This window comes from Pangasianodon hypophthalmus, chromosome 12 (genome assembly GCF_027358585.1).
Source record: "Pangasianodon hypophthalmus isolate fPanHyp1 chromosome 12, fPanHyp1.pri, whole genome shotgun sequence".
Classification (NCBI taxonomy): Eukaryota; Metazoa; Chordata; class Actinopteri; order Siluriformes; family Pangasiidae; genus Pangasianodon; species Pangasianodon hypophthalmus.
This window is the reverse complement of record NC_069721.1, coordinates 21,886,724-21,901,350: the sequence shown is the minus strand read 5'-3', so window position 1 is coordinate 21,901,350 and position 14,627 is coordinate 21,886,724. Positions and strand designations below refer to the sequence as shown.

The following is a 14,627-nucleotide window of genomic DNA, read 5'->3' as shown; positions in this document are numbered from 1 at the left end:
ACAACTACCATCTTAATATACAAATATTGCACCCTAAGGGGAAATGGTAGGCTCATGGTAACTGTAATTTAAGTTACAGTGGAGGTAGAAATAGCAGCTGGATGCAGTTCAGGGTGCATTACACAGAGTGGAACAGTTGTGATATATAATACATAATAGCAATGATATATAGTTCGTAAAAACATTTAGTTTATAATTTATAATTTCAACAATTTATACAACTTACAAATAAGTAACAATAATTGTAAAATGGTGTAATAAAATCCTAGTGACGTCTATACTGTGTGTTTATATATATATATATAAACTTCTTAGAATGGACTTCCATATATTTTTGTATTATATATTATAAATATATTTACAAGATATTATACATTATATATTATATATATTTACATATTTTTTACAAGTTATTACTGGAGCAAAAGAGGCTTCTCCTAACCGACAGATGGCGCTATATGCCATTTCAGTTCAATGTAACTGACAGCGGCAGCGTGAAAATGTTGCGCATGCGCAATGAAAGTCGAGGTCGCGCAGTGACGTGGGCTGAAATCCAAACAGGTCCCTGTTGAATGCGAAGTGCACTACGTCAGCGTGCACGCGCTGTAGTTGACACTGTAATGTAGTGCGCTTGTGTAGGGTGTGTAGAGCCATTTGGGATACGGCCATATTGGACCTCTGGCTGCCAGCTCAACCAGCAGTACGGTGAATGAATGACGTGGATTTTCAATCACTTAAATTTCAACTTTGAGCTGAGTGCAGGTCTGAGTGTTGCTCTTCGTACTGGCTGAATATTGTGTTGTCACCGCAGCAAAGCGTAAGTTTCAGTTCACGTTTGGTGCATAGTGGTGTTAGTAAACATTATTTGCTAGCTAGCTAAGTGAGCTAGTTTGCTAACTTTGTAATTGAGACAGTTAAGTGGCACTGAAGCTGTACAGTAATGAATGTTAGCTAATCACTGTAGAGCTCTGTATATTACGCTTTATTACCACTGCAACCTTCTTCAACCTTCTTTAACCTTTTCTCTTTTTTAATTTACATTTTGACAGAATGAATAAAGCCAAAGTTGAGAGTCTTCGAGACAAGGTGGAGGGAAATGAGCTGGATCTCAGCCTGTGTAACCTTACAGATGTCCCAGTGAAGGAGCTTGTAAGTGTCAGTATGCATTATAGTAAAGATGCAGTAATATTGCAATATAATAAAGAAAGAGGCATCACTATAGTAAAGAAAGATTCATCAAAGTGTCACTATATTAAAGAAAAATGCTTCTAAATGTCACTATAGTAAAGAAAGATGCATCCAAGTGTCAGTATATTAAAGAAAAATGCTTCTAAGTGACACTAGAGTAAAGAAAAGTGCTTCTAAATGTCACTATAGTAAAGAAAAATGCTTCTAAGTGACACTATAATAAAGGAAAATGCTTTTAAATGTCACTACAATAAAGAAAAATGCTTTTACATGCCACTACAATAAAGAAAAGTGCTTCTCAATGTCATTGAATTAAAGAAAAATGCTTCTAAATGTCACTATAGTAAAGAAAAATGCTTCTAAGTGTCAGTATAATAAAGATGCTGAGAAGCTAATGTAAATCCACACTACCACAGAAGAACATGTCTATAGAGTCTTGTAAAATCATCTGCTTATGCTCATTTAAGCAAATGCTACATGGCGTCACTGATCAGCATCACTACCACTTGTTTTTAATATGTTACTCACCAGAGTGTAAAATTTCTGTCTAATGATTGTGTTTTTCAGGCTGCTGTTCCTAAAGCCACAGTCCTGGACCTTTCCTGTAACAATCTCACAACTCTAACTGTAAGCTTTAATAACTGAATTATACGCCGTTTCACCACCACAGTGTTTAATTCTCGAATCTGACTGGTCACAATCAGAACCGGTACAATACTTCATTCTAATACATTGTCGTTTCTATAGCAACAGCTCATTTACCAGGACTTGTATTTTGGATGCTCCAGATTAAAAAGTGAAATTGTGTGAAATTGTTTTGGTGGAGTTTTCTATAAGGAGACGTTTATTAAACATTTCTAGAAGGAGTCTCCAGTTCAATGCTTTGTTAAGTTTTCCAGGATGTGCTTCAGGATGTGCTGTTATTGCAAAATTTGGGGTTGGAACAGTAACTCTGCTTCATTTCTGGCTGCATCGCAGCACTCTGCTGTGGATTATTTTTCTATAATAGCACACCCCAAGTGGTTTATTCCTCACTTTTTAGTCCTTATTGTGATATAACTCATTAAAACTAAGCATGCCAGAAAGAAACTGAACCTGATATCAGATATGGGATGCAGTGTCCTATTTGACATTTTTTCAGGTTTTTTTTCCCTCTCTCTCTCTCTTTTTTTTTTTTTTTTTAATTTTTATCATTACCATCAGTAGAGGAAAGTGACAGTAGACATATAGCTCTTTTTTTTTTTTTTTTCTTCTTCGAGCTGTTGCTTGTCCAAAGTTTATAGAAAGTTGACTATATTACTAAGAGAATGTCCGTATCTTCTCAGTGTTAATATGTATTCCAGTTTGTGGGATTGGTGCATCCCTAATTGATATTAACTCCTTAACTAGCTAATTGTGTCCTATTAAGAAGATTCCTCTTCTGTTCAGAAGATGAATTTGAAGAGGCTGTAACACGTCAGTCACTGACTTCACTCTCTCTTCTTCCTTTCTCTAGCCTGAGTTCTGTACACTGACTCACCTGGTTAAAGTCGACCTGAGCAAGAATCAGCTGGTGAGCCTGCCGGAGGAAATCGGGCATCTGTACAGCCTGCAGCATCTGGATCTGTACAACAACAAGCTGACCATGCTGCCTCTCAGCTTCTGCCAGCTCAGGGTCAGTTCAAGAGCTCGCTACCTTTACGTAGTGTCGTATCTGCGTCATTTCATAGCATGGACATAACTGTCAGTTTTTTTCATCATGGATTATGATATTACTAAAATATTCAAGACTAAAATGTTAACTTTAAAATCAGAAATATTATTCTGCCGTCTAAAAAGGCAACAGTGCGTTTCCTGTCTGAGGAATTCGGATGTGAGTGCAGCGCCGAAATCGTTATGAATCACAAATCAATTTAGTAAATTTATAAATCACAAATTTATAATCACGTTTATAGTTTTACAGATTATTATTTTAGTTTTGTTTCCACTTGGACGCAATTCATTAAAAGCTCCGCCCCTCAAAAGGTTACAATCGTAGAATATTTCAGCCAATACCCTTAAGGTTTTGTACCATGTGGTTTGTGTATTCATAAACATGGCATTCATACTGTGAATGTATAATGTCTGTCTAGGAATAAATCTACTGCAGATTCATGAATGTAGCATGGAAGTTGTAAATGTATCAATTATGACAGGTGATGTAAATTAGTATATTAGGAGTCGTAGTTGTAATATGAGGCTTGTACTTATGAAATATGTTTTGCAAATCTGATTTTGGATTTGTGATTCAGAAAATTGCATAAAATCTGATGGTCACGTTCATATCTGATTACTTTTGACTTCTGAACATCTCAGGGGCACAAACACAGTCCTACATTCTGTCCACAATACTAATAAAATACCTCATTTATCAAGCTGGATATGAACAAATTTATTCATAAATCATATGCAGGAGCATTTACACAACAAATGAGGGATGATTTGAAAATCCTGTTGAGAAAGGAGGTGCTCTTTCACTGTACAGTTGCCATTTTTTTCTTTTTTACCTCTCTGTGAGTTTTCCTTTTATGGCGTTTTGTGGGCGTGGCTAAATGTAAATCAGCCGTGCCATAAATGTGCTCTGTAATTTATACCCGATTGGCCCAGATTATCAATATATGCACGTGAGTATGAAGAGAAAAAAAAATCAGCATCTCCAAAACGTTTGCAATAATGGGGGGGATTTTTTGGTTTAGCCCAGGAAAACATCTACACATCTAAACTTTACTAACTGACTGATAAATGAGGTCCATTGTGGCATCTCATGTAACAGATCATCAGTTTTAGTGCTATTTTTGTGAATGTCTGTGTTTGTAGAGTCTGAGATGGCTGGATCTTAAAGACAACCCTCTGGAGCCGACGCTGGCCAAAGCTGCAGGAGACTGTCTGAATGAGAAACAGTGCAAGCAGTGCGCAGGAAGGGTGAGAGAGCATGCACATGTGCTTCTGCACGCAAGATGTTTTAATTTATGCTGGAATGTGCTTAAGACCCTGTAACAGTTCACAAATTATATTTCCATTTAGTCGTCTAGCACTTTTATCCAAAGTAGTGACTTACGGTTGAGAACAAGGTGTCTTCCATATCGTTCTGCTCCAGGTTCTCCAGCACATGAAGTTTCTCCAAGAAGAAGCAGATAAGGAGCGGGAACGCCGGCTGCTGAAGGAGAAAGGTAGATAAGCACTCCCCAGGTGCACCTCTTTACAAATACAAAATGCGAATATGCATGATCATTTATCATTTATCATTTTCTCTGTCTTCTAGAGCAAGAAAAGAAGAGAGAAGCGAAGCAGAGGGAGAGAGAGGCCCGGGAGAGAGAAGCACAAAAAAAGAAAAAGGCTGAGGAGAAGGAGAGGAAAAGGAAGGAATATGAAGCACAGATGGCTGCTCAGGCTGCACAGGAACAACAGAAGAAGAAGAAAGAGGAGAAGAAAAAGAGAGTCAGCCAAAATCAAGGTGGGTTACGCATCATCTGTGTGAGAAGGTGGAGCCCATGAATAAGAGGGTACCATAACTAAATTATAAAACCATGTGGACATGTAGCATGACACTGTACCAGTAAAATAATCCTGTATTTCTCCTTCCTGCAGATAAAAAGAAGGCCTCCGGTGGCGTGCCTCAGTCCAGGCGCTCTGTGTGCGCTCGGCTCTTCTCTCTGCTCCTGAGGATTCTGCTCCTTCTCATCATCGGAGCTGCAGCAGTGATCGGCGCTTGTCGGGTCACTGAGCTGAAGAAGGAGGCGTTTTGTGCTCCTGTAAATCTGTACACAGATGAGGCGCTGAGCTGGGTTCGAGGCCTGGACGTGGTGCAGCAAGTCATTCAGAAAATCTCTGACCTTCAACAATGACAACTCACTGGCTCAGACTGACGAGACGGCGTCCATCTTGCCCCAGGGTTCAGTCTGGAGAGGAAAATAAGTGTACTGGGACACTACAAGGAATGTTGTTCCCCTGTTTCGGTGTCTCATTTTAAAACCATGGCATGGCTGTATAGGGGAAAAAATGCTCAGATTTCCACAACAGAAACAGGGGAAAGTGGACTCTGGGTCTTTATGGCTGCTTTCGAGCTACTGAACAAAGAGGCTTGCCTTCAAATGTGACCTTTTAGCGCCTTATGTACTGTTCATAAATGTCTTATTGAAGCAAACAGCTGCTGAATTGGGAGCATGCGTGCATATTTATAATCATGTAGGGAAAAAAACACACATGGGATGTACAAACTCTACCATTTTCTCTCCCAATACAATGCAGATAAAAAAATTTAAAAAATCTCCCTGCTTATGTCTTTAATTTTCTTGTCTAAGACACATCTGTGCTGTGAACATGAGCGACAGGAAGTACGGTTACACGCCGACCGTCTTCCACACCGCTGTACATGTACTAAAAGTATGGATTTGTATACATTTGTAATTTTTTTAAAAATGGATTTTAAATCTTACTCTGATAAGTCAGGGAGATTAAAGGCATGAATAAATGTCACCATATTGCAAATCTGCGTCCATGTTCCTTTATGTTGCAATATTGCAATTTTGTGTACCATAGCACTGTTGAATTTTTGATTATGATTAATCATAAGGTGTTGATTAATCTTCTGGAACAGCAGCTCTGACAGTAGTGCAGCTGCAAGTCACAGGTTTATATTAGTGCATTCGTTCTAATATGTTGTCGTTTCTACAGTAACACCTCATTCACAGGGCCTTGAATGGCTAATTCTCTAAATAACCTAAGATTAATAAAAAAAAAAAAAACAGATTAAAGAATGTGTTATTTAACAAAGAAAATCATATAAGCGGTGATATGGAGACACTTTCGGAAAGTTAATTAATTTATGGAAGGAGTCTCCAGTGTCAGCACTGTGTAACAATCAGTAAGTAAGCTGTGTTTTGTTTTGTCTTATTAACTTTGAGAGACGTTGCTGAAGGAATGACTGTTTATAGCTGCTATAATGTAAGTAACAACAGGAACAAACTTGTTTCGTGGATGTTCCTCCACAACATAATTAATTAATAACCTTAACTATTAATGGATAAAAAGGATAATAAATCACTGGCAAATTGCAGTAAATTGAATAAAATACTTCAGGACATGCTGTTATAGGCAAATAATCAACTTTGGGGTAGTAAGATTAACTGTACTTCACACTGGGCTGCATCACACTACCACGTCGTTGATTATTTTCCTATAACAGCACACCTCCAAGTGTTTAATTCCGTAGTTATGTTCTACTCACTCAGGCTGATTTTACGGTGACGTAATTGTAACATTTACAGTAAAATGGTATCATGGAGCTACTTTGCAGGTTTACAGTTAGAAAATTATTAGCTGTGCTGAGAATGATCCATGACTCAAATACCATCTGGTCAGTGATGTTTGATGACTTTTTCCACTGATAGGTGTGGTAGAAGTGGTCTGACACACAGTGTACAGAAACAGACAACGCAGTCAGCAATTGTGTACCTATAGAGTGACCCATGTGGTAGTTGTACCTGATAAAATGCCCTGTAAGTGCATAAAGACTTACAAAAAAGAAGCCGAACTCAACGCCAACACCCCCTGACATGTCTAGTTCTTCGTGTTACTAATCTGTATGCCAGAAATACCCTTAAAATATACTTCAAACAGGAAGGACTCTACTGAAATAAAACTCAGACATTTGACCTTGCTATGACCTTGACCCTGGTTACTCAATTTCAAAATCTAATTAGTTCATCTGCTGGTTACGATGATAATTCCATATAAATCCTACAAACATTCAACCACTTGTTCTTGAGATATCATGCTAATGAGAATCTTGCAAGGACGGACGTACGTACAACCCGGAAACCTAATGCCTCCACCACTCAGCTGTGAAGGCATACAAACAAGCACTTGAAACACTTGGGAAGGGCCTGTGTGTGTGTGTGTGTGTGTGTGTGTGTGTGTGTGTGTGTGTGCGCGCACGCAGAGGCAGGTTTGTAAAGAAGAGACAGAGGGAAGGTGACTTTGTGTTTCATAATTTACACAAACCGGTCATTTTACATGCGATGACAAGACAAAATGATCAGATTGTAACACTTTTGGGAAATCAATAGAGATGTATCTAAGAATTGATTCCTCCCTGCTCCTAAAACAATATCCATGTCAATGGTGTAAACTTGCTTCTTAAAAGCAGATAATATTGAAATATTAAAACACTGATTATAAGAAACGAAAATGTTCATTTTGAGCTAACTGAGCCACGCACTTAAAATGCCTAAAGGTGGAAAAATCATTTGTAGTTTTGTTCCGCTGTAAGTGAATCATTTTGGCCTGGACAGAACACAAAGGCTGTGTTAAAAGTGCAATATAACAAATCAGAGTTGCTTTTAGCAGCAAAATAAATGATGTTTAGATATCTGCTGATACTCCTGTGTGAACCTTTTCTCCGTTTACTCTCTGGCTCTCATTAAAACCGTCTCTCTTCTCAGTTCCCATCAGCTCCGGTGGTTAAAGAATGTTTTTCTCTGTGCCTAGAGTCCCGTGTTTTTCCATACTCTCTCTCCTGTGCGATATCCGTGCTGCCCAGCAACTCTTCCCATGATGCCTCACTCACAGTCAGGCCAAGAGTCACTTCCTGAAACACCTCGCTGATGGAGAGCTGGGGAGGAGAGAGGAAAGATCAGGTCAGGTTGGGGTTTACTGGCAGTCCCTGTGTGTTGAATGAGGAAGAAAATATCCAGCCCTACATTCAAAACTAAACAGCAGCAGCAGACATGAAGATAAAGCGACAGGTCATTAAATACGATAACTAAAGAATAAAACACTTGGAGATGTATAATCAAGAAGGGATGGTGTGATGCGTCTTGACACAAAGTCAAGCCACTTTTACCACCCAGAAGTTGATTAAATTCTAATAACAGCACTTTTTTTAATTTCTCTTTTCAACATCAATTTGCCAACGATTTCAATTTTTAATAATTACAGAATGACACATCATAAGTTTTATCCATTTATAGTTACACTCATGTTGTAGAAAGTCCATGAACAAGTTCTTTCCTATGCTGAAAAAAGTGCTGACACTGGAGACTCCTTCCAAAAATGTTAAATAACAGAAAACTTCACCATCAATGACTATATGCTTTTTTGTTTGTTTGTTTTTAATCTGTTTATTATACGTCTTCGATTATGGGTAGCATCCACCATATAAGTCCCTGTGAATGAGCTTTTACTATAGAAATGATAATTTTATTAATTACACATTAATATTAATACACATTAATATACACCCGTGATTTGAATTACAGCTGCACTACTGTCAGAGCTGCTGTTATAGAAAATTTATCAGCACCTTCTCACACTTTGATTTTATTATTTTAAAATTAATTCGTACCTCTTGAAACTGGAGCTTCTTGAACATATCTATGCTGATCCTGTTTTCCAAACCGATCTTCACTTCGAATTTCTTGATGCCGAGTTTGGTGATGCCTGTGGAGGTTGATTACAGTTGCAGACTAAAACATCAAATCCATACAGTTTGAAATTTTCTGATTTTTTTTTTCTCATCTCCAGCTCACCGTAACGCATCATCATGTATGTCACTTCTTTGCCAAATCCTCTGCCTCTGTAGTTGGGCTCTGTGGAAAGCAAGACATGATTTAAATTATTGAAATATTCCATTTCCTTTAAGTGGTTTAAATACAGTTAAGGGAATAAAGCTGAGCTCAAAATTTCCACCGTAGCTCACAGTGAATCATTAAGACCTCTACCTGAATCATAGAGAATCATTGAATCAGCATGATCTCTACTTGAATCATAATGAATCAGGGAATCATTAGGACCTCTAACTGAATCATAATGAATCAGCAAATCATCAGGACCTCTACCTGAATCATAATGAATCAGTGAATCATCAGGACCTCTACCTGAATCATAATGAATCAGTGAATCAGCAGGATCTCTACTTGAATCATAATGAAACAGGGAATCAGCAGGATCTCTACTTGAATCATAATGAATCAGGGAATCATTAGGTTCTCTACCTGAATCATAATGAATCAGTAAATCAGCAGGACCTCAGCCTGAATCATAATGAATCAGTGAATCATCAGGACCTCAGCCTGAATCATAGAGAATCAGTGAATCAGCAGGATCTCTACTTGAATCATAATGAATCAGGGAATCATTAGGACCTCTACCTGAATCATAATGAATCAGTAAATCAGCAGGACCTCTACCTGAATTATAATGAATACATGAATCATCAGGACCTCTACCTGAATCATAATGAATCAGTGAATCATCAGGACCTCTACCTGAATCATAATGAATCAGGGAATCAGCAGGATCTCTACTTGAATCATAATGAATCAGTGAATCATCAGGACTATCACCTGCTATCATGATCTCCAGCTCAGCCAGTGACGGGTCACTGGGGTCAGTCAGGAAGAGGTTGACGTCTCCCACCATGCAATCTTCCTCTGAGATGCTCGGATCTGTCCATCGCTGCTTGTCCAGGACGATAAATGTGCACTCTGCATTTACAGATGTAACATGTCCATTAATGGACTGCACTTCACGGTGTGCTGCCATCAAATCATCACCTTATGCCATATGACCTGTAAAGACTGCTTTCACTCTTTTACAGAAAAAGTGCTGACCAAAGCACCATTTGTGCTGGTATGGAAACACACTGTAACCATAACAACGCACCTACCAGTCCCAGATAGTGTTCACTAACTAACAACTATCGACTACCTAACTAACCTAGCTTGCTGGCTTTTAGTTACATTGCAACTTTGAAATATTTTGGATTCAGCATATAAATCTCTTAATATTTGCTCAGTAACAAGATTAATTTTTTCACAGACACTTTGTCCTACAAGTGAAAAAGTTCTTGATGTCATATGGTACTTTTGTAACACCTTTTTTGGTTGCTGGGCCATAAGATGAAGTAAAAGCAATACTGTGATAAATTATGCCACAATATACTTTTCTCAGATGTCGCGATATCATTTTATGGCACTATTTATTATTATTCTTTTTTAAATAATTACAAATTGACTGGAAGCAGCTGATTTTAAAACGTTGTACTTAATTTTTTACAGAAGTTTTTTTCTACTTTCAGTGTTAGAAAATTAAATGAAAGATATATTTGTAGACATTAAACAAAGCATTGAACAATTTTTAAATAAATGCAACGCTACTGGACTGGTGGGAAATTGTAAGCAAATCTATATATCAAGATAAATATCATAGAAATGTCTTTATGAATCACATAGGATGTGATATTTTTGTCATATTGCCCAACTCTACTTTAGAACCTCCACTGTGACCAAAAACAATGTTTTTTTATTTTTATTTTTTAAATGTGGCCACTGTCCTGTTCCTTCAGGGTTACATGTACAGAAACTGTGTAATCCTATAGGAAGGGATTAAAACACCACTCTTCAAAAAGATAGTTTATGAAAGTCTTATGATGTTCATGAGAAAGTTCATGTTCATGAGTGACTGTTTCCAGCTCTTTTATGGATGTTCCACAATTAAATGTATCTATAAAAAGATAAAATGTACATGTCCAAATAAAAATTGTAATTGCTGCAAATTGCTAAAAAACAGCCTTAAGCTACACACATCTGATTAAACACCATGATGACATTTAACATTTGTGTGTGTATGTGTGTGTGTGTGTGTGTGTGTGTGTCTGTGTGTGTGTGGAGGAAGAGAGGAAGAAACCTCACTATCCTCATCTTCTCGCCAGCTTCTCTGCATGTCATATTCCTGCTCCAGGGTTAAAGGTTCAGACGCAGTGAGTTTCTGCAGCTCGGCTGACGTCATCCACTGGTGATACCTGTATGATTATAGATCAGATTCATTCAGCTCCATGCGCGTTTTTTAACTTGCTTTTATTTTCAGTATTTGCCTTTTTTTTTTTTTATCCCTAATACCTGAACTGAATACATATGGTTACCAGTACAGATTCACAACTACAGCAGTCTTGCAGTTTACTTGACGTTTAATATATGACATCAGTTGCATTAATACTGAAAATGACAGACCACCTCCTCTCACAGAACAAAATGCATTTAGTTTTAAAGCACAAAGTTCTTTACACAGGAAAACAAAGGTTTGTTTTCCTTTACGTGGCTCAAATAGATTTAATTATAGCTGAACATTGTACAGTGCAAAAGTTTTTATCCCCAGTAGTTTTTCACTGGGGTAAATGTGAACAGTGTCTCAGTTTTACAGTTTATCTACAATTAAAAAAAAAGAAAAAAAAAACACCAAGAAGTTCTAAAAAGTGAAATCCAATAATCCAAAACATAAAAGGAAAAACAACCAAAGGTTGTAAGAAGTTGTCAAAGTTTTGCTGTGACCCTTTTGGTCTCCAGATCTGAGTTTAAGAAGGGAAATTTCTAATCAAATTTAGAAAACTTTGAACAGATGAACAATATTTATTTTTTTCCTACTATTTCTACTTCTGATATCTCAAAATGCATGATTTAACTAGTTGTGTTACTTATGATTAATAGATTTATTTCTTCTTTCTGTAAAATATATTTTACATTCTGAAAAATAATTACAAACTTTAAACTGACATCATTTTGTTTTGTTTTTCCTATTAATATCTTACCATTCACTATTTGACCTGCTTTATTACTTGCGATAATGGATTAACATCTCTAAAACCTCACTCTCACACTAAATGTGTATAAAATCAATTATTTTGTCTTCTTCATTTTATCCTAAGGGTGTGTAAACTTTCGCACACAGCCATAATGTATTATCTCAGTGAACAACAGAAAGAGGCCTAGGAAAATATTAACAGCTTGCTAAGCACATAAAGAGCACTACTAGCTCTGCTCACTTTCAAATATTTAGATATTTATTATATTACTATAAACATGGCAGGTCTGCAAAAGTAAAAGCACCCCAGTGAGACCAGACAAGTGATGTTCATTAATATACACACCCTCAGTTATCTCAGGACACTTAGGATTTTAGGAAACACTGCTAACACTTAACATTACGGGGTTTAGAAATAATAAATGAACTGACCTTGAGATTTAAAGAGATATTTATTTGACTAGTTAACAATTATTTTTCAGTGCTTGTGCTCATAAACACAAACATTAACATGAGCTAGACATGTACAAGCATATCTGTTAGAGCCTATAAAATGAGTAATACAGCAAATAAAACTGATGCTGATGCTTGTGTGAGAGATGCTGCTACCTGGGAACATGTTCAGTGTTGTAGGGAACCAACACAACCTTACTGCCTTCCAGTAAAATGTCTTCATTTATCCGCATTTTTCTGAAATTTTATCCTGGAAGAAAAATCAGAACAACACATACAACGCGACCAAGCTCACTACTTTAACTGTTTTTAGCACAAAGTTAGCATACCTGCTTTTAACGGCGTGTTTTCAAGGATTCTTATTAACCATTCAAATTAAAATTAATTTATATTATACAGTTTAACACTCACACATAATATAAATAACCAAAAACAACACCGTTTCTACTGAAACGGTTTAAAACCAGGCGGAAAACACGCATACCAATTTCTCACTGATGTCATCAAGGTGCGCCCAAAACAGCTCTTGGTTGTAGTTACCTATGGCGAACACACGAGGGCGCTTTAATTTCGCTTACCATAAATTACAGTGCAAACCGCCGTATTAGCTGTGGGTGCTAGCTCACGTCAATGCGTCCGCCATATTGGAAAGGAACACATTCAACCGTAAGCCTGTGGAAGAAATTGTGGCCTGCCTTGATAAAAGGAGATGCAATTCAAATTATGTTTAACTGATTTTTAGAAATCTGCGCCGTTACAGACGTGAAATATTTCTGCATATCACAGGATATCTATTTGCACTATAAAATTATGCTTTACGATAGTTTTATTGTGTCCAGTTGATAGACAGACGCACTAGGCTAAGCCACAGGTTTCTAAACCTGGGCCTGAGGAAGCCCCTGTCCCAAACATTTTTCAAAGTCGTGGCCTAATGGATAGAGAGTCGGACTTGCAACCCGAAAGCGAACCTGAAGGTTGTGGGTTCAAGTCTCAGGTCCGGCAGGGATTGTAGGTGGGGGGAGTGAATAACCAGCGCTCTCTCCCACCCTCAATACCATGACTGAGGTGAGACCCTTGAGCAAGGCACCGAACCCCCAACTGCTCCCCGGGTGCCGCAGCAAAAAAGGCTGCCCACTGCTCCGGGTGTGTGTTCACTACTGTGTGTGTGCACTTGGATGGGTTAAATGCAGAGCACAAATTCCTAGTATGGGTCACCATACTTGGCCACACTTCACTTCACTTCACTTCAAACAATAGAAATTGCACTCAGAGATTTTTTTTGATAAATAAATAGACAGACAGACAGACAGACAAATAGATAGATAGATAGACAAATAAATAAATCATCACTTTGTGGTGACAAATGACAGTTACACCTACGCTAATCTTGCTAAATTAGTGGTTTGCTTAACACTGAATATAAATGACTCGGCACAGCGAACCAGCCATTACATTTAAGCCTGGCTCTGGGATACAAACTTATAATCAACAAGTCACTCCCCAGTAAAAGTGCAGTGATCCAGTAATAACTTCGTTGTTCAGTGTTAAGGATAGAGTAACATACAACACTGATAACTGCAGTACACTGTTTGCACCTTGTGTCAACTGTTTATGAAATCTAAAATGATTGAAAAAATTAAAATTATATTATTCATGTCTGTTCATTCTGTTGTAACCACTTTATACTGGTCATTTAAGGGAACGTTGTAGCAAATAAAAAATTTTACACAATCACCCTGTTACCCTAATGGTAGTCAGTCATTTAACACATGCTATAAGGCTTATGTAGTTCACTTGTAATAAAAGTCTATTTTACCAGAAATACAGGCTTTAATCTTAACATAGTTTTTTTATTTTTTAAATACATTGCCTTGTAAAAATCAAAATGTAGATTGTGTTATTAGATTTAAGTTTAAAATGAAATTATACTTTTCCAATTATGTTACATTAGGCTCCACCCCCAAATGATGAAATTTTACCAGAAAGCTGGTAGATAATACATGGATAAGTATGCGTAATGTGTTTTGTAATACAACCTGTATATGACATTGTACACCATTGTTTAATTAAAACTGCAATGATGATGATGATGATGCAACATGTAATCAATGTTAACCAAAGTATATATGAAGATTTTGCCATGGATTTATGGAAAAGATTTTGGACAAGACAGACTTCGAGTGCAGAACTAAAGGCACTGAACATTTCTTAGCTGATTAATGTTGTTATTTAATATTGAGTTGATTCTGATGGACACTATAAAGACATGTATTGAACAAAATGTAAAGATCTTACACAGAATTTTTTTTCCAAAGCTTTTTTAAAATTAACAGGGTGTTTTCACAGCTTTCATGTCTTTCACCAGAATTATCAGCATCCTTCATGAAAAT

At 37.2% G+C, this 14,627-nt stretch overlaps 2 protein-coding genes across 5 annotated transcripts; one reads left to right on the top strand and one right to left on the bottom strand.

The window, feature by feature from the left end:
* Positions 1–655: 655 nt before the first annotated feature.
* Positions 656–5,694, top strand: lrrc59 (leucine rich repeat containing 59). Its single transcript, XM_026914734.3, has 8 exons — positions 656–817; positions 1,050–1,149; positions 1,756–1,815; positions 2,684–2,842; positions 4,024–4,128; positions 4,304–4,376; positions 4,469–4,660; positions 4,795–5,694. Exons 2-8 carry the CDS (start codon positions 1,051–1,053, stop codon positions 5,049–5,051), a joined length of 945 nt encoding a protein of 314 aa, XP_026770535.1. The 5' UTR covers positions 656–817; position 1,050; the 3' UTR covers positions 5,052–5,694.
* A 1,490-nt stretch (positions 5,695–7,184) lies between these two features.
* Positions 7,185–12,778, bottom strand: nat9 (N-acetyltransferase 9 (GCN5-related, putative)). Of its 4 annotated transcripts, none has more exons than XM_026914659.3 (7): positions 12,722–12,778; positions 12,394–12,487; positions 10,899–11,008; positions 9,552–9,692; positions 8,736–8,795; positions 8,552–8,646; positions 7,185–7,819 (listed from the first exon to the last, which is right to left on the bottom strand). In XM_026914659.3, exons 2-7 carry the CDS (start codon positions 12,468–12,470, stop codon positions 7,646–7,648), a joined length of 657 nt encoding a protein of 218 aa, XP_026770460.1. In that variant the 5' UTR covers positions 12,471–12,487; positions 12,722–12,778; the 3' UTR covers positions 7,185–7,645. The 4 variants fall into 4 exon arrangements, with proteins under 4 accessions (XP_026770460.1, XP_026770458.1, XP_026770461.1 ...); XM_026914657.3 differs by lacking the exon at positions 12,722–12,778 and adding an exon at positions 12,567–12,715; XM_026914660.3 differs by lacking the exon at positions 12,722–12,778 and adding an exon at positions 12,649–12,713.
* Positions 12,779–14,627: the final 1,849 nt, after the last annotated feature.

Excerpts from the sequence above, each read along its gene's own strand:
- lrrc59 (XM_026914734.3), top strand. The coding sequence starts at position 1,051 with ATGAATAAAGCCAAAGTTGAGAGTCTTCGAGACAAGGTGGAGGGAAAT. Across the intron at positions 4,129-4,303 it reads GCAAGCAGTGCGCAGGAAGG|GTTCTCCAGCACATGAAGTT; the intron begins GTGAGAGAGCAT and ends GTTCTGCTCCAG. Across the intron at positions 4,661-4,794 it reads GAGAGTCAGCCAAAATCAAG|ATAAAAAGAAGGCCTCCGGT; the intron begins GTGGGTTACGCA and ends TCCTTCCTGCAG.
- nat9 (XM_026914659.3), bottom strand. The coding sequence starts at position 12,470 with ATGCGGATAAATGAAGACATTTTACTGGAAGGCAGTAAGGTTGTGTTG. Across the intron at positions 11,009-12,393 it reads AACACTGAACATGTTCCCAG|GTATCACCAGTGGATGACGT; the intron begins GTAGCAGCATCT and ends ATAATCATACAG. Across the intron at positions 8,647-8,735 it reads ATACATGATGATGCGTTACG|GCATCACCAAACTCGGCATC; the intron begins GTGAGCTGGAGA and ends CAACCTCCACAG.